The sequence below is a fragment of the Elephas maximus genome, chromosome 8, assembly GCF_024166365.1.
Source record: "Elephas maximus indicus isolate mEleMax1 chromosome 8, mEleMax1 primary haplotype, whole genome shotgun sequence".
NCBI lineage: Eukaryota > Metazoa > Chordata > Mammalia > Proboscidea > Elephantidae > Elephas > Elephas maximus.
This window is the reverse complement of record NC_064826.1, coordinates 100,733,683-100,752,883: the sequence shown is the minus strand read 5'-3', so window position 1 is coordinate 100,752,883 and position 19,201 is coordinate 100,733,683. Positions and strand designations below refer to the sequence as shown.

At 39.3% G+C, this 19,201-nt stretch overlaps 1 protein-coding gene across 2 annotated transcripts in view; it reads left to right on the top strand.

The window, feature by feature from the left end:
* The window catches only part of VPS41 (VPS41 subunit of HOPS complex), a 263,287-nt gene that overhangs the window by 230,431 nt on the left and 13,655 nt on the right, over positions 1-19,201 (top strand). For both annotated transcript variants that reach the window (XM_049893976.1, XM_049893977.1), the window contains exons 23-25: positions 8,168-8,222; positions 10,808-10,948; positions 12,230-12,366. In XM_049893976.1, the coding sequence (XP_049749933.1) occupies positions 8,168-8,222; positions 10,808-10,948; positions 12,230-12,366 (333 nt within the window). The remainder of the gene's footprint in view (positions 1-8,167; positions 8,223-10,807; positions 10,949-12,229; positions 12,367-19,201) is intronic.

The following is a 19,201-nucleotide window of genomic DNA, read 5'->3' as shown; positions in this document are numbered from 1 at the left end:
GGAGCTTGTCTTACTCATTTGGTAAACCCAGTACCCAGCACACAGTAGACACTAAATGTGCACAGTGAGTGAGTGAGTGAATGAATAAATGAATACATACAAAAATTCTAGTTAGGGCCCAATATGGACTAGTTAGGTTTATAAGGCTGCTGTTTCAAAGAAAACCATAATGCTTACTGTGTATGTACACTGGTAGCTGGGCAGTCTAAAGGCCAACAGCCTTGTTTTCCACAGTTCTTGATGCCACCTGGAACACTTCCTGACATCTACAAATGTCCTGATGAATTCAGATGGCCACACCACATATTTTTAGTCAGCTTTACATATCAAACAGGAAAGCATATTTGACTGTAAGGAACATGTATGAAGACTTGACTGATGGCTTGCAGTCTGTGCACATTTACAGCTTTTATAGTTGCTTCAAAGCCTACAGTTTATGAAGAATTATCTTACCTGAATATTAACTTATGAAAGACATTAGTGTTTATATCTGGGGCCCTAAGAGATTTTTTTTTAAGAATGAACTTAGGAATCTATTGTTGTTGTTGTTGTTGTTGTTGTAGGCTGCCATCAGGTTGTCGTCCCTCCCCCTGCCCCATGCACAACAGAGCGGAACACTGTCTGGTCCTGAACCATCTCCATGATGGGCTGCAGATCAGACTGTTGTGACCCACAGGGTTTTCATTGGCTAATTTTTGGAAATAGATTGCCTGATTTTTCTTCCTAGGAATACATCACTTTGCTCTAAAAATAAAAGCAGGTATTCCCCTCTTCCATCGCTGGAATCTTGAATTTTATAATCCAGAAGAGGAGTGATAATTATCCTTTGAGCAGTGCTCCCTCGTGTGTATCTCAACTTTTAAGGAAACATCATTTGCTGCCAGAGAGGACATGGCTGTCTCCAGTTGGCCTCCCCAGATAGAGCCACGCACACAAGGGCGACTCTCAGCCATCCTGTGCTTGGCTTCCTTGCTCACCAAACACAAGATGCAGAGGAGGAACACTCAGGATTCCAGTATGTTCATGTCCTTCACGCACTGTCAGCCCATGCTGGCTAAAGCACAGCTCAGCAGAAGGACCACTGCTTGACCCAAAAGAGGAGCATCCCAAAAACCGCAGTCCCGCACATGTCTCGGGAGTCCTGGGTGCCACAACAGTTAAGCGCTTGGCTTAACCCACCCAGAGGCACCTTGGAAGAAAGACCTGGCAATCTGCTTCCAAAAGATCACAGCCTTGAAAACCCTGTGGAGTGCAGTTCTACTCTGCACACATGAGGTCACTATGAGTCGGAATCGACTCCATAGCAGATGGTACAACTGGTACAAACACATGGTTCTTCTCATACATGGAACTTATTTAGACCCTTTGGGTGGAGCTTTTAGGATTTTTTTTCTCTGCTCCTCTAAAACAACAAATACCATATAAAAGAACACAACACAAGCATCCTGAAACCAATTATGTTGTAAACACAGTTGTGGTTTTTTTAATTGCCTCTTGCTTTCTACTAAAGAGAATTTTGAACAAAATGGATTAGAGACGGTTATGGTGGAAACAGCCCGTTATGAAATACCAAGTCAATAATCCACGTTTTTAGAATTCCTTAAATGGGCTTTCATGTTACAGATCGTTGAGACTTCTTCATAAGAGATTATTACTTGTCAGTGATCCATTGTGAGCAACCTGTATAGTTGTAGGAAACATCTCACTCTGTCTTTGCTGAGATACGCAAAGCTGTCTTAAAGCAGATATTCATGGCTTATTAAGTCATGATGGATCTCAGCCCTTTTCCTTTAGAAACAGGAATTCTCTTTACACTTAATCATCTTAGAAACTAAATTCTTTTTATGTTTACATATAACATGTAAAATCTACCGTATGTACCGATTCATGAATAACAAGTAGATTTTTTCCCCAAACACATCCCAAGTATGCTGGCAGAGAGGTGAAGGTCATGGAATACAAGCTGACTTTTTTTTGCCAAAAGAGAGACTCAGAGAAAAAAATGTGATCTTCTTTCATATTGAATATAAAATTAAGAACTTTAAAATTTTAATGCCTGTACCCCTTCCCCCCAAAGAGATCGCTACTTCAGAAGAGTTTGTAGGTTATTTAGCTGTGTGGATGCTGAAGAGGATTTTGGTGTTTTTTTTATTTTAAGTGGGAAATGTTTCAAGTTTCAAAGTAAGTTACCCCGAGGGTGGTGATCCACTGTTGCTAATTCAATTCTGGCAGAATCACAGCTCTGCCTTCGTCATTTCTGTGTCTGCCTTTGCTGGGTGGGTGAACAGTTCAGAGGAGGGATGACTGCAAGCTGGCAACTGGTTGAAACCTCCACAATCAGTAGTATTTGGCCAAAAAATTTGTAGAGACCCAGCACCACATCAAAAGCCCTTTAGGGCCCTAGTTATCAGAGGCCAGAGTTCAGGATTTAAAATTACCGTAACTCTGAAATTCAAAAATTGATCATAAAGTTTTATGAATTTTTTCATTCTAAAGGAGATAGAGAGTTTGAAGAAATTCATAGTACCTATTTTTTCTTTTATACTTGGAATCGACTCAGCAGCAACGGGTTTGGTTTTTTGTTTGTTTTTTTTTTAAATAGCAATTAACGGAGCCGTGATGGCGCAGTGGTTAAGAGCTACAGCTGCTAACCAAAAGGTGGGCAGTTCAAATCCACCAGGTGCTCCTTGGAAACCCTATGGGGCAGTTCTACTCAATGGCAACAGGCTTGGGCTATATCTAATGGCATTCACAAGGTGGCAATATTTATGACTGCGGAGGAATAAAGCTGGGAGACACAAAGTTTACAGATATTCATTAAAGAAATTTAAAGAGAAGATTGGATAAAGGATTCCAGGGCCAATGCTGGGTAGAAATCATTATTTAATTTACTGTTGATGAAGTTCTCATTAGTTGCCCTACAAACTGCTAACTCTGTTCCTTACCTTTATACTAAATCAGCAAAAAGAATTAAGATATTATTTTTACTTATATTCTGTCTTTATTCTGCCATTTCACTTTTATTTTTATTACTGTTTTCTTTTTCTTTGTGTCTTGTGTCTATGTGTGTGTATGTATGTGTGTGTGTGTGTGTGGTGTTGTATTGACTTTAAAAATCTGTTTCCCTTCTCTCCCCTCTAGAGGGAGCACTGTGGCCTAGAACATTCAAGAGTCTAAAATAAGGAAACTGTTTTTATGCCTCATTTGTGTGAATTATAGGAAAATCTTCTGAACTAGAAATACTGTCATTTTATAGTTTACTCAAGACTCCTAGCATTTTCTAGAGTCTTTATTTTCTCGTTTATGAGAAGACACTAATTTTAAGATACTGTTAGAAAATAGTTGTAAAACATTTTAAAATCTTTGGAATTCAAATTTCTGAGACTCAAATTAAGTTTAAGCTTGGTGATACACATCTGCTTGCATTCCGGACCATTCTTGACTTCAGACTTGCTTTCAGACAACTTTTTTCCCTCTTGGGTTGTCAGTTTTGATAGTATCATTTAAGAGCTTAGAGCAACATTGTCCTATAGAACTTTCTGTGAAGATGGAAGTGTTCTCTGTCTGCGCCCTCCAATGTGGGAACCACTAACTACATGTGGCTATTGACTGTTTGAAATTAAGCTAATGCCACTAAGGAACTGAATTCTAATTATCTTTCATTGTAATTAATTTAAAGAGCCTCATAAAGCAAGTGGCTGGACAGCTCAGTTGAGCCTTCAAACTGCAAACTCTGTAGTTTGAGGCGAGCGTGTTTTCAGGCGTTCTCATAGGTCTAAGAAAAGTGAGGATGGTTTTGTGTGAAACTTTTGAGTGACACTTTGAAGCGTCAGTAAATGCCCATGTATGAAACTTATTTATGAATATCTTTTAGTAATAAACTGTTTTAAACAGTATAAATACTTATCTTTATTTAAACTGTACAAGTATAGTCAGAAGTGGACGCTCTAAGAAATGCAAATTGTCTGAGTACTCAGAGTTCAAGAGGAAGAGCTAAAGACCAGTAATGGCCCTACAAACCAGCCCCTTAACGCTCAGTTCTTTCAAAAGAAGGGTTCTGTCGTCTCCCAGAATGTTTAGCACGTCCAGGATCCAGTGGAGGGGGGACGGCTGAGGGTAAAGAGAGTTTTGCCGTAAGGACACCACTGGCAAGAGAAAACCATCAAGTAACAATGCTGGTACAAGTGGGTTCTCCCCTTCATGCTGCTTCCTTGATGCTTTCTTTTCCACTTTTGCTTTCCTCTCTCCCCACTTAGTTGACTTTTTTTCTCCTCTAGTTAGAGCTTTTCTCTAGTTAGTCCTCAGACCTTTGATCTTCATTCAGTGTGCTTCTTCATAGAATTCATCTGAACTAAGGGCTACAATATATCGATATCATCTGTTCTTTGCTACGTTGTATGCCCATCCTGCCTTTTCATTTCATTTTTTCATCAACTCTGCTCCTTCTTAACATACACCTTGACATTCCCAACAGCCTGTGTTGGACCTCCAAGCTTCCCACATGCTGTATCTTTAGTAACCTTCCTTTTTACCACTCCCTTACTTGTGATCTCTTGCAGTTACCCATTGCATGGACTCTTGGCTTCACTTCTGCACTCATTTTAAGGAATTGTAGAATATTAATATCAGAAGGAAAATTAAAAATATTAAACCAAATTCTCTCATTTTATAGAACTGGTTATTAGCACAGTCTAGATAACAAAGTAGGTTAGCTGACTTCTAAACAAATCAAGTGCTTTTTCCAATTAATTCATCACATTTCTTTTGAGAAACGAACAGACTTAGTGACTTTTTTTTTTAAACTTTAGCTGTACCCAGGGCCCCAGTCCTGCTTTCCCTAGCCCTTTGGGCCCACAGTCAGGTGACCCTCTGAACTAGTTTGCGTCTGGTGATCCTAGTTGAGTCCTGTTGTCCAAGCATAAGTCTACCCTGAATGCTAGTGATAGTTACTCTCTTTACCACCCGCAGCTCAGCACCTATCATACGGTGTTTTTGGTTTTATTCCTGCTAGTAATAACGTAAGCTAATATCTGCTCGTGATTCGACATTTGTAAATCCCTTTTTAGCTCTCTTATTTTATTCTTACAATAATTGAATTTCCTCAGTACTTATTACTATACTACTCTCTTAACTTGAAAATACCCCCATTACAAATTAAGAGGCTTGGGGAGGTGAATGTCCCAGATGAATGGTGGTGCTGGAACTTTCACCCTACAACTATTCATTTTTAGTGTCTGCTCGGATATCGCCCCCTCCAGAAAGCAGTTCCTGGAACACCATTCTACTCCCTCGCTGCTCCCTGCTGAGTTATAGACCCCTCCTTTTCTGTCTTTCTTCATTCTACCTACCCAATTGTGTTTCAGTCTTCTGTTTACCTGTGAATGATACGGTCACTGTAAACCATAAGTTGTTTATCTCTACCTCCAGCATCAAGCACAAACCCAGGCACTCATTTGATTGCTCTATAATTATTCGATGTAATAGTCCAAGATCCACTGACTTCAGATTTTTAAGTCTTTTATCTCTTACAATTTTAATTTCTCACATGTATATCCTATCTCTTTGGGATAGTTTCACTGAAGAAGAGTAAAAGGTTGGTAAAACAAAAAAAGTTTCATTGTTTATAATGATAAATAGACTAGCAAGACCATATAGGGGTAGGTAAACCATCAAAACAATTGAGAATTTCCTTAAGTGTTAGGATTGGGTTTAGCTATGAGTGCTACAAATCCCAAAATAATAGTGGCTTAAACCAGAGTACTAGTTTAGTTCCCTGTCACCTATAAGTCATGGTGGATTGGCCCCACTAAGGTGGCATGTCACGGGGTTAGGCACTTGGGCCTTTTTCTCTTCTTGTTCCACCCCATGTGGCTTTGACCTTGTGACCCAGGATAGTGCCATCCATGTTTGCAGGAGCAGGTTGGACAAAAGGACTAAAAAATGGCAAAGGGTTCACACACACTCAGGATTAAGGAAGGTTCTAGAAGCCACAATTCTATTTCATCCCTTTGGTGACATTAATCGCGTAGCTCTCCGCCTACTGGGCAGGCTAGGAGATGTTCTTTTGCTATTTTGTTATTGTTGTTTTTTTAAATTCTGGATGGTCACACACCCAGTGAAAATCTTATTAATCTGGAAGAAGCGGGAAAAGGCTATTAGGGGACAACTAGCTACCTCTGCCACATAACTTTTAAATTAATCTTGTGAATAATCAAATTCACAGTTTTTCTCCACACTGTGACCTTCAGTTATTCTCATTTCCTCATTTAAATGTTGTGTGCACTTTAAAACACCATCCTAATTTCACTGAAATTCTAAAATAGTGTTTTTTTCCTTTTTTAATATCTTTATTATTATCTTTTGCTATACCGATTTCTACAATTAGCATACTTTCTCCTCTTCAGCTCTTAAGCAGTGGTCAGACTTAATATACATATTCTACCAAAATTTTTTGAGTCAAAAAACCAAATATCAAAACTGGCTGCTGCTGTTGTTTCCCAAGATAAATCATTGAGTTGAAAGAGCTTGCCGAGAGCTTGTGTTTCCCTTGTTTATCTCTTTGGTTCTTATTTTTAAAACAACCTTAGCTGGTTGTTTTTAAATAACTGCTCTAAACATGCAACTCAGTAATCCTCCTCTTGAAACCTGTTCTGTCTGAACAGTTTAAAAAATATAAAAATATATATTTATTACTATGGGTCGGGCTTTGTACAAAACACCAGACTTAGAGCATATATGGTCCCTGCAGACAGAAATTCAACAAATAATTAGATGAGCAGTTAGCTAATTGCAGTCGTGATTGAGTGTTGTGAAGAAGTGTGCAGGGTACAGTGGGAGCATGTACTTGGGACCTGAAGTGCATGCCAGGGGTGAAGATTAAGGGCAACATTTCAGGCAGAGGGAGCAGAGAATGTGTGACAGTGGAGCGATGAACGAGGTGTGAGAAGAAGCCACAAGAGAAGGCAGGGCCAGATCATGATGCCTTGTAGGTCGTGGAAAAGATTCTGAGTATTAGTCTGAACAGAGCAACACAATAGCAAGGTTTTGTAGGAGGGGTATGAGAAAAGGTTTTCCTGTTGAACTCTTCTTATTCATCCTACAGCACCTGGGTCAGATGTCCACTCTTCTGTGAGGCTTTTTACATAGGAACACAGCAGAGTTCAGTGTGCCTGTGCTTAGCACATGGCCCTCTGTTCATTGTCCTCCAATTATGCAATTATATGTTGTCATATCTGTGTCACCCTCCCTGGGCCCTCAGCTCCCTCAGGCAGGACTCACACTGCTTCCACTTCTATGAAGTCTCCTCCTTCCCCTTTCCTCTGCTCTCTTCATCATTATTCACTTTTTTATTATTGTCTTCGCATTTCTATCCATCCTTTCCCACTAGTGCCCAGCACAGAGCATATAGTAAACGTGTCAAATCATTTAGAATTGTTGGTTTATTGATTTTAAAAAAAGTGTTTTGTTTTTTTTTTTACACCCAAGGAAATGCCGTCATCTGTGATATAGTTCCTCATTTCTTTACATGAGATGTGATCCCTCCTGGATCAAATGAGTCAAATGTATTTTTTCCTTCTCACTTTTGACAGATCTTTCAGCAGAGTTCTCTTAAGCCCTGTGAGGTGATTACAGAAATATCCCTAGTAAGTTTATTTATGCAACAGATACTTATTGAGCATTTGGTATGCTCGGTCCTGGGAAAAAGCGACCCTGAACAAAGTGATGTTCCTCCCTCTTGTCACAGAGCATATAGTCTAGTGGGGACAGGCAGCATAAACCAGCACCTCTATTTCAGGTAGTGAGAGGCACTGTGAAGAAACTAAAGTAGCACAAAGAGAGAAAACGTGATGGCAAAGTCCATTCTCTCAGCGTCTTGCTTTCTGCCTTTGCTCATGGAATGTTCCAAGTTGATTCAAATATAAGTCAGCTGCTGTTACTATTTTTTTTTTAACTGATTTGTGTGGAGTCTAATATCTCTTCTGAGAGGTGTATGAGTACAGCCACCAGCAATGCCAATGGAGCCCTGTTTGTTGTTGGCTTGCTTTGTTTTGTTTTTAAAGGAAAGCAGTGGAAAAAATGCATCCAAGCTTGTAAGTTTAAGTGACTCTGCTAATATTTGTTCTTGTTTGGTAACCCATACTAACGTTTTTACCCTGGTTAATTGAAGGCTCTTGAGATCTGTCAACAGAGAAACTTTGTGGAAGAGACAGTTTATCTTCTGAGTGAGTAGCTTTTTATTCATTTTGTTCCCCATAAATTGAGAAATGAGGTGACAAAGTGATGTAAATTGTATAAGAATGGGCATACGTTTTAGACTGAAGTAACGTAAGAAGTAGACCCAATTTTGTACCGGAATTTAATATATGAAAAAGAAGACTTCACAGCACAATGAAAACCTATGTACTGTTAAAGCAATGTATTAGCAATTTGTAATAAACAAAGCTTTATCAGTCAGCACCTCACAGCATTAAAAAATTGTAGATGGGTTGAAGGAGCCCTGGTGACGCAGTGGTTAAGAGCTTGGCTGCTAACCAAAAGGTCAGCAGTCGGAATCACCGGCTGCTCCTTGGAAACCGTATGCGGGGGCAGTTCTCCTCTGTCCTGCAGGGTCGTTATGAGTCACAATCAACTTGACAGCAGCAGGTTACAGGTTTTAGAAGGGTTGAAATGTTTATGTTCATTTTTTTATTATAATCAGCATATATTACCACTATATTGACAGAAAATAATCTTTGTTTTAAAAAATCATACCCAAAAATAGCTGAAGGAAATGGACTTGAATATCAGAGTTTTGGAGAGAGGGTACCGTTTTAAGTATAACCTAGCTGTCACTTGTCCCCTGCCCTCCAGCTCGTACCACCACTGTGTAAGTTATGCCACGCATACCCAGAACTTATCATCTTTCCATGTTCCTTGTAAATGACCCACTAGCACAAAAGCAATGTAGATTTTTCAGAAGATTTTATAAGGAAGCTGTGTGCAGGTGTTTGTATCACACACCCCGTAGCATACATACGACATAGAATTCTTGTTGGGCGTTTCACCCACATCACTTCCCTCTACAGTTTTTCCACTTTATACCCTCCCCTCATATGGCACTGGGCCACAAATGTCTCCTCTGTCCTCTGCCATGGAAAATAATCCGAATCTTCTATCCCCATTTATGGATGTGCAGACCCATGGATGGTCATCAGCAAACCCAGGGCTGTCCAGTTACAGGGCCTACCTTCCCTGGCAGGAAGTGTTTCAGGCACTGTTACTTCAGTGTGTTCTTGGGATTCTGATCACAACCTCAGGCAGCTTATCAGTTTACTTCTTGAAACAAATACAGTGTTCCCCCAAGAAATATTCTGGCGGAGTAAATTTTTTTCTTCATGTCATCCTGTCTTAGAAGTGGTAGAGAAACTTATAAAGGAAGATATAGTCTGATTTTATGGAAATTTTGGAATTCTATACACGTTTTTAAAAGTTAACCAATTTTTTAGAAACCCAAACTGGAAATAACATTTGCAGCAAAAACAAAATACTCTAGAATTGATAGCCAATGGGATTTCATTTTACAATTCACAAGCCGCTGGGATCAGCCCATGATGAGAAGGAGCCTGAGCCCAGTCTGAGCTTGGTAAGGAAGAATGTGCACATGAGCGTTACAAGTTTCTTCCATAGGCCGAGGAGCGGGGACAAGGGGATAGCACACAGCCATGTAGGTACCGGCCCTCCATGGAGTTAGACTTTCTACGTGTACTGTAATAAAAACTCAACCAAAATTATGAACATAAACATTAAAATGCCAGCAGATCAATGAGCAAAGAATGTAAAGATAATCACCAAGTAGAAGCATAATTGTTAAATATTCTCATTGCATAAGTTATTGTAAGGCTTTCCCTGAACTTGGGAGAGAAGGGAATGAGGTAGCCCTCTGGCCATTAAGTTTGCAGTTGGCACAAAGTGTATCAGACGAACCACATGTAAAGCCACCTGATGGGCAGAATGTCTCCCAGGCCTCTAAGTCTTAACCTTATTGGAGTGTGAAGGTATGAACATCCAAAAGAAATCCGGGTCTGTCAGATGGAACTTGGAATCTGATACCCTGGGGTTCTAATTCCATCTCTACCATTTAGTAGCTGTACAATTTTCCTGACATTTCTGTTCCCTCTTCTGTAAAACAGGAATAGGAATAGTACGTTCTTCCTAGGATTATCCAAAAACCAAACCCAGTGCCGTCGAGTCGATTCCAACTTATAGCGACCCTATAGGTCAGAGTAGAACTGCCCCATAGAGTTTCCAAGGAGCGCCTGGCAGATTTGAACCACCGACCCTTCCGTCAGCAGCTGTAGCACTTAACCGCTATACCACCAGGGTTTCCCCTAGGATTAGTGATCATTAAATGATATAATTCATATGAAGCACTTAAATGAATACTCAGCACGAAGTAAACACCCAGTAAATAAAAAAAAAACCCATTGCCGTCAAGTTGATTCTGACTCATAGTGACCCTATAGGACAGAGTAGAACTGCCCCATAGAGTTTCCAAGGAGTGCCTGGTGGATTCCAACTACTGACCTTTTGCTTAGCAGCAGTAGCACTTAACCACTACGCCACCAGGGTTTCCGACCCTATAATAAAAAAAATAGAAGGCATTTATTCGCCAGTGTGTTGTAGACAGTAAATGTTAATGTTACAAAGAAAATGTGCTTTTGCTTAGCTTTTAAATTGTATCAACAAATTAAAAAATATGATCTTTCATTTTAAAAAATCCATTAAGATATCATACATAAAGGTTTTCTCGCATCTGCACCCCACCTAGGCCGAATGGGTAACAGTCGGAGTGCCCTGAAGATGATCATGGAGGAATTACATGATGTCGATAAAGCGATTGAGTTTGCCAAGGAGCAAGATGATGGAGAGCTCTGGGAGGATCTGATTCTGTATTCCATTGACAAACCACGTAAGTGGAAAAGCCGTCTACAATTATAACTTTTCTCATCATAGCCAGTCAGATCTAGGATAACAATTTTTGTAAGATGCATTGGTCCAAAAATACCATGAAGTATCTACAATAATAAAAGGTCAGGTGCATTATAATGATTTCCAGTGTTTCTCCTGTGTCAAGAAGTCAGGAGCCACATCTCTTTGCATTACTTGAACATGATAAAGAACCTGATAATATTAAATGTGTATCCCTGTGAAATATATTTTTGCCTGCAACAACCAAATTGAATAAATGTCATCTGTGTTGGGTGTTTTTGTTTGTACACAGGATGCATTTATTTTGAAAGTATATAGTGCTTACCAGTCTCTTTTTATGGAAACATATAACTGTTGGGTGTTTGCTATTGAGTATTTAGTCTCTCTCTTTTTTTTTTTCCTGCCCGGTGCTCTAGGCACCAGGAGTTTACATCTATTCTTTGAAGACCTTCAGCTTGACCGTTGACATAGGGTCTGCCATTTTGGAACAAAAATGAACAAAAGCAGTCACTGCAACAGTAACCTAAGTTCTGTTTTGAAAATACAGAAATGATTTAGAAACTAGCTGTAGGAGTTGTAAATCCCTTCCCCCTGAATTTTTTTTAGAAGAGAGGTTTATCTCTTTTAAGATTTGCGAATTCTGGAAGCTGCTTTTATGATTATGTTTTTAATAGAGATACAAGAGAATAATGTCATTAATGTCCATCCCAGATTAAGGTACTTACATGAATACTTACCTGGGAATCTAGTTTAGCTTGATAAGGTAGTAGTTTATGGATCTTAAAGAAGACAAAGTGGGTGTAATGGAAAACGTGAATTTTAGGGTCTGACCTAGGTTTGAGTTTGGGCTCATTACTTACTGGCCATGTGACCCTGGATAAATTAATTAACCATTCCATTTCTCTTTTCTGTACAATGGAGGCAAATAGTATTTCTGCCTTGCAGAATATTGCAGAAAAATGTATAATAGTTGACCCGTAAATACTAGTTGCAACATACATTAGTCGTATCCCATTGACATTGCAAACTGTATTCTGAAGGTACATTATCGCTTGTTTTCCAACCGTCTTTAAATTCTAGTCATTAGCTTCTCCTTCATGTCATAAGAAAGGTAAAGGAAGATTATTAGTTCTTGAGAGTTTAGAAGCTCAAATGGTTTTAACACTTAATTTTAAGGAAACATTCTTTGAGTTATTTTGGGGCTAAAATTGTATTACATGCATTGCTCCTGTGTTCATTGTTTTATGTGGTATTTCTATAGCATTTATTACTGGCTTGTTAAACAACATTGGCACACACGTTGACCCAATTCTCCTGATTCACCGAATTAAGGAAGGAATGGAGATTCCCAATTTGAGAGATTCCTTGGTTAAAATTCTACAAGACTACAATTTACAGGTAAGCACTCCTCCTTGGACAAATGAGCATGGTAAGTAAGTTGACTAACTACAGGGTAAACGTCTCTAGGGTTTATATGAGGTATCTTTCAGAAGGAAACCCTGGTGGTGTAGTGGTTAAGTGCTACAGCTGCTAACCAAGAGGTCGGCAGTTCAAATCCACCAGGGGCTCCTTGGAAACTCTATGAGGCAGTTCTACTCTGTACTATAGGTTCGCTGAGTCAGAATCGACTCGACTGCAACGGGTTATCTTTTAGAAACTTTCAATTTGATGGTTTATTTTATTTAGGCTGAGATATTTAGAAAACTGTTCAAATAGAGGAACTAGAGATATCACCCTTTTAAGGAAGCCATTGGATTGTTTAACTATTTCTAAATTTTCATTCCTTGTTGATCAGACATTCTTATACCTAATTTTTGTGGTAAATATACCATGGCATTGGGGAGGGTGTGGGAGGGCTGACAGTGGCTGTTAGATCAGGCCACTCAGACTTTTTTAAGAAGAATGAGTATTATGTCCATTTGAGGTAATAAAAAATTGTTTTTCAGAAAGTTTAATAATTTTCCTCAAAGCCACTCAGTAACCCATTGTCAGAAATATGTTAAAACATGGAGCTTTATTTAACCTTTGGTCTTTTTTCTAGAATAGTACAATCTTATCCCCATTAATTCAGAATTTGTGATAAGAATAATGGAACCCATTATTTTCACATAAATAATAAGCTAGTCATAAAGCATCCTGGTCTCTTCCTTAAAAGAACTCTTAACAGCTATTTTTCAGTATTTTTCAGTATTTTTCAGCACATTTCCTTGAAAATTCAGACTGTTCTTTCTCTGTTTCATTTGTAAATGAGTTCTTTTTATAATACAGATAAAATTGCTTTGCTGGAAACACAAAAACTCTCGCAGGTAAAGCCAAAGATAAGGTCATGAGGGAGAGAAGTAGTTGCCAGGGCAAGTAAGGAGGGAGCATCTGGATGAGAATTTGTTGGACCAATAGTCACTGGGAAGGGTGAAGAGTAGAGGGCTGCCTGCTGAACTCAGGGTGACAGCCTCAGGGACGAGGCATGGTGAAAAGAGAATACAGCCAAAAACAGTCGGGGAAGAAGCAAACAGAGGCCACCATATCCTCAAGCCAAGGGAGAAGAACAGCTCAGGGATAGAGCCATTTTGTGTCCTGGAACAGTTCTTTGGAGTATGCAACTCATCAGTTTGAGCTTGACTACAAATATATACAGTACGTGTGTTTATTCTTAAGTTTTATATTACCTCTAAACAAAGATATATACACTGTAAAGCACATACAAAGATAGAAGTTGTTTTAGGATAAAATATTGTTAAAATGCTTTCTCTTATAGTTTAAAAGGAACCCAAAACACTTTTTGCTCTCACTGAAAATGTTTTCATTTTAATTTTCATACTGTGATTGAATGAACTCATTATTTTTTTTAATATTGTTTAACTTTTTGTCATCCACCAGCCACCCAACCAGTTGCCTTTGAGATGATTCCAACTCATGGTGACCCCATGTATTTCAGAGAACTGTGTTCCACAGTGTTTTCAATGGCTGTAATCTAAGAAAATAGATAGCCAGGCTTTTCTTCAGAGGTACATCTGGGAAATTCAAACTGCCAACATTTCAGTTAGTAGCTGAGTGCTTAAAAAGATTGGTTTGAAGCCAATACTATCTCTGCCCTTGGCTGTTTTGTTTTGTTTTTTTAATAATTCGTCATGCATTTATTGTGGTTTATTCAATGTTTTGGGTAATACTAAGCCCTAGACTTCAAGGGCAAATGATATTCATTCATCCTTTCATTCGACAAGTGTTTATTCACACTTGCCAAGGGATAGAAACATAGCATTGGAAAGATAGACATGGCCCCTGCAGTCATGGAGCTCTTGGAACAGCAGAGAAAGGAGATGCTATATCTAGTAATTCCCCTAAAGTAGGAGGAATTCTACCATTGATTTTAATGGCCATCATAGCTGATTGGTTATTTTACAAAGATACTGACTATATTTTTACTTTATAAGAGAGTTTAAAACCCAGTGAAAAATCAGGTTAGAAAATCACGTAATTCAATAATGTGTTCCAGATTTCATTGTAAAAATACAAACATCATTTTTAGCAACAAGATTATGTAATGGGAACATTTCTAAACATCTGTTTTCAAAAAGACCTCTTCATAGTCTAGTTTCTCTTTAAAAACTGTTTACCTTCTTACTCATTGTTTAAATGTTTCTTCTACCTTGACTATTACGTTGGCTTATTGATCACTTAATAACTTTTAGGACACATGCCATTATTTTCTTATTTATTTATGGGTTGCCACTATTTTTACTGCATAATGTGAGTCAATAAAAGCTCGACTAGGGAAGGAGGAATACCGGCTCTGCCACTCTATTGTTTTATTTTTTTGTTTGTTTTTTTAACATTTGCCTCACAGATTTTTAGGAATCTTATCAAGCCACCTGTTTACGTTGCAAGGACTGGTTTAATTTAAAACTTGGAAAATATATGTAAATTCTCTCAACTGGGCACGTGTGAACTGCACTGTGCCAGAGTGCATTGAAGTGGACAGAGAGCTGAGGTGCCTCCACGGGCTGGTCCCTGTTTCTCAGGATACCTTGCCCCACACTAAGTGGGGGGCTGGTAGTAATCTGCATGTCAAAATATCAGTATATTTACTGTTTTCCTTTCTTTAGGTTAAAATTACATGGAAAAATACATATGAGTTATCCAAATGGACATTGAGGAGTTGAGGGATTGGGGAGGCTATAAGCCAGGCTGCAGCGTTCTCAGTGAACCAAATGTGAACCTGGCAGCCTACAGGTGACTGGAGAACACAACTTTAAAGGAGGAGAGGCTATTCATGAAGGCGGTGGTGTCAGTAGGGCCTTGCGAGTAATAGCATCCTGGGAAATAAATGGGTATTCAGTTAAGACAAAAAATTGGAGGGCCTATACTTAAAAAAATGTATAGTTATTTATTTACAGTAGAATTTAGAGATCTGTAGTTGACCCAGGAGAAAGGTTATGGGAGGGAGAATAAAAGAGTCAAGGGTGGAAAGCGCGATATGGGAATGAGTTAGTAGATGGGGAGATGTGGTATGGGAGCTTGCGTGTTGTCCAGCATCCCAGGGTGCAAGACAATAATCCAGGCATAGAGTCAAATAATTCTGAAGAATTGGACTTTGGCGAAAGTGATGTGTCAGGCTTTATAAACCTGTGTGTGTGTCTGACAGTGACCTGTACTTTGTTGGCTAATGACACCCCGGGTATGCCAGGTTATGCTCGAGGATCCAAATACAGATTGTTGAGAAGTCACGTAGGTGTCTCTGAACAACTCTGTCCCAAGGGAAATGACTAAATAATTACCCCTCTGTCCTTGGCCTCTAGGTTGGAAAATGTGCCTGGCTTTTTCACAGCCTCCACAATGCCTACATAAACCACCTAATAAATCCCTCTTACTAGGCTCTTATTCCAGACAGCCAAGATCATGGACACCACTGTAGTCTCACTTCATCTTTTACGAATAAATTTGCATAGTTTGAATCAGCTGGGCCTAAGAATAAAATTATTATTATATGCAAAGTAAATGCCTTTATGTAAAAGGAATTATATTTTTATGTAAATTATTCACTGAAACAGTTGCAAAATCATATTTTATCCTCTTAATTATATTTTCAAATTCCTAGACTCAAAGAGAATTAAAGAGCTAGAAGATAAATATGAAATTATCAGAATGCAGCACAGAAAGATAACGAGGTGAAAATATAAAAGAGCAGTTAACGGAGGGGAGAATAAAAAGTTTAATAAAGGAGAAAAACCCGTAACAAAATTGAACAAGAGAAAGAAGACAAGAAATAATGTTAGAAAGAAAAGTAAATATAACTACTGAAGCACACAAGATTTAAAAACCAAATGAATACTGCACACAACTTTGTATCATTTATTGAAAACTTAGGTGAGGTGAATAATTTTCTAGGAAAGTATAAGTTTCCAAAGTGTAACTCAGGAACAAATAGAATGAGTCTATAATTATTAAAGAAATCGTATCAGTAGTCAAAAGCACTATTCCATCAGTGATTTTAGAGACAAGCTTTATCAAACCTTTAAAAAAATAGTCAACTCCAGCTTTACACCAACTTCCCCAGAGAATGGAAAGAAAAATTCTCCAATTCGTCATGGCACACTAGTATAACCTTAACTTCAGTATCACATGAGGATAATATGAGAGACAAAAGAGATAGTCCCACCTCTTCTTGCAAATACAAGTGGAAAAGTTCTACATAAATCATTAGCAAATTGAATCTGAACATTTATTAAAAATACATCCAGGAGAGGCAGAGCCAAGATGGTGGAATAGACAAACACTTCCCTCAAGCCCTCTTTACAACAAAGACCCGAAAAAAACAAGTGAAACGAGTATATTTGTGACAAGCTGGGAGCTCTGAGCATCAGAGGCAAGCTTAGACAACGAACTGAGGGGCAGGGTGAGGAAGAGGCCGTTCAGAAGAGGAGAGGAGTTACCAGACCTGAATCGCGGGGACCCCTCAGGCACCATTCCCGGAGCGGCGGCAGGCTGGTATTAGCATTCAGCCACACTTTCCTCAGGGAGAAGCAGCCAGCCACACAGACTACTCACACCTCCGGAACCTGAGGGGAACGGTGTGCTCTTGGCAAAAGCTAAGTACTTGCGTATATTTTAATGCGCCCCCTCCCAAGCCGGCTTCAGCCAGTGAATCCCTGGGCCTGAGATAGACCCTGGTGAGCACCTAGAGCCATCCTCCCGGCCTTGAGGAAGGAAAAAATTTGCAACTGGGGGGAAGAGATAATTTGCTAGCTCCATTAACTGGGGGAGCTCAGGACAGAAGCAGCTCCTGTCCAGGCATAAACCATCCGTGGACCTTGAGCACCTTTCCCTTCTGCATGGAGCTGTGTGGGCCAATTTTGGAAGAATAGGCTCTTGTTGGCAAACTCCAACTGGTTCAGCTGTGTGGTGGAGAGGTGAGTGTTTGACGTTTGACATTGCTTTGCCTATTAAACAAGGTCCTCACCTACCCACATCAGAGACCTAAGGACTGGTAGCTCCACTCAGGTCACCCAGCCACCCACAGCAGGGGTCCAAAGATAACTGGTACCTCCCAGTCCTTACAACCAAAAACTCTGGGTGCCCATGGTCCCTCTGCAGAACCCACCCACCAGTGTGCTCTAGGCAACAGAGATGCGTTTTCCTCAGAGACACTTGGGGGTCGGTGCTCAGCCCCCTGTCTTGTTCAGAGCATGACCCTCTGCTGCAATCAGATACCGGTATATACGCCAATCACCCTTGCCCCTCTAAGACTGCAGGACAGAGCCTGTACCACACACTTTATGATCAGATACCTGGAAACCTGAGCTGAATTCATACAAGGAAACTGAGTGGACTCCTAGACTGATACATCTGATAACAGCTCTGACCAGCTGGGGACAGGACACCAGAGCTCCAAAGGCGAAAATAATCAAGCTAGCTCACTCAAGCAACCCAGAGGGGTATACCAAAACAAAACAAAGCAAGCAGCTACGACACAGTGAGCCAGCATAAACTAATATAATAACTTATAGATGACTTGGAGACAACAGTCAATATCAAGCCACATAAAGAAACAGACCATGATCACCTCAACAGGCTCTCAAAAAAAGAATCCAGGGATCTTCTAGATAAAAGTGCTTTCCTGGTATTCGCAGATGCAGAATGCAAAAGTTAAATATACAGAACCCTTCAACACAGCAGGAAGGAAATGATGCAATACGCAGAGCATGCCAAGGAGCACACAGATAAAGCAACTGAAGAAATTAGAAAGATTATTCAGGAACATAATGAAAAGTTTAATAAGCTGGAAAAATCCATAGATAGCAATCAGAAATTCAGAAGATTAACAATAAAATAACAGAATTAGACAACTCAATAGAAAGAGGAGCAGAATTGAGCAAGTAGAGGCTAGAATTTCTGAACGTGAAGATAAATCACTTGGCACCAATATATTTGAAGAAAAATCAGATAAAAGAATTTTTAAAAAATGGAGAAACCTTATGAATCACATGAGACTCTATCAAGAGAAATAACCTATGAGTGATTGGAGTACCAGAACAGGGAGGGATAACAGAAAATACAGAGAAAATTGTTGAAGATTTGTTGGCAGAAAACTTCCCTGATATTGTGAAAGATGAGAAGATATCTATCCAAGATGCTCTTCGAACTCCACATAAGGTAGATCTTAAAAGAAAGTCACCAAGACATAATCAAGCTTGCCAAAACCAAAGATAAAGAGAGAATTATAAGAGCAGCAAGGGATAAAAGAAAAGTCACCCACAAAGGAGAGCCAATGAGGATAAGCTCGGACTACTTGGCAGAAACCATGCAGGCAAGAAGGCAATGGGATGACATATTTACAAAATTGAAGGAAAAAAATTCCCCGCCAAGAATCACATATCCATCAAAACTGTCTCTTAAATATGAAGGTGAAATTAAGGCATTTCCAGATAAACACAAGTTGAGGGAATTCTTTGGTTAGAAAATCAATAATATCAGGTATCAACCCAAGACTAGAACACTGGGCAAAGCAACCAGAAGTCAACCCAGACAGGGAAATCCAAAAAAACAAAGAAAGATTAAAAAAAAAAAAAAAAAAAAAGCCCACTGCAGGGTAACGGTGATGTTCCTATATAAAAGAAGACAACATTAAAATAATAAAGAGGGACTAAGAAATGTAATCATACACCTGCCATATGGAGAGGAAGATATGGCAATTCAAAGAAATAAAAGTTAGTTTTAAATTTAGAAAAATAGGGGT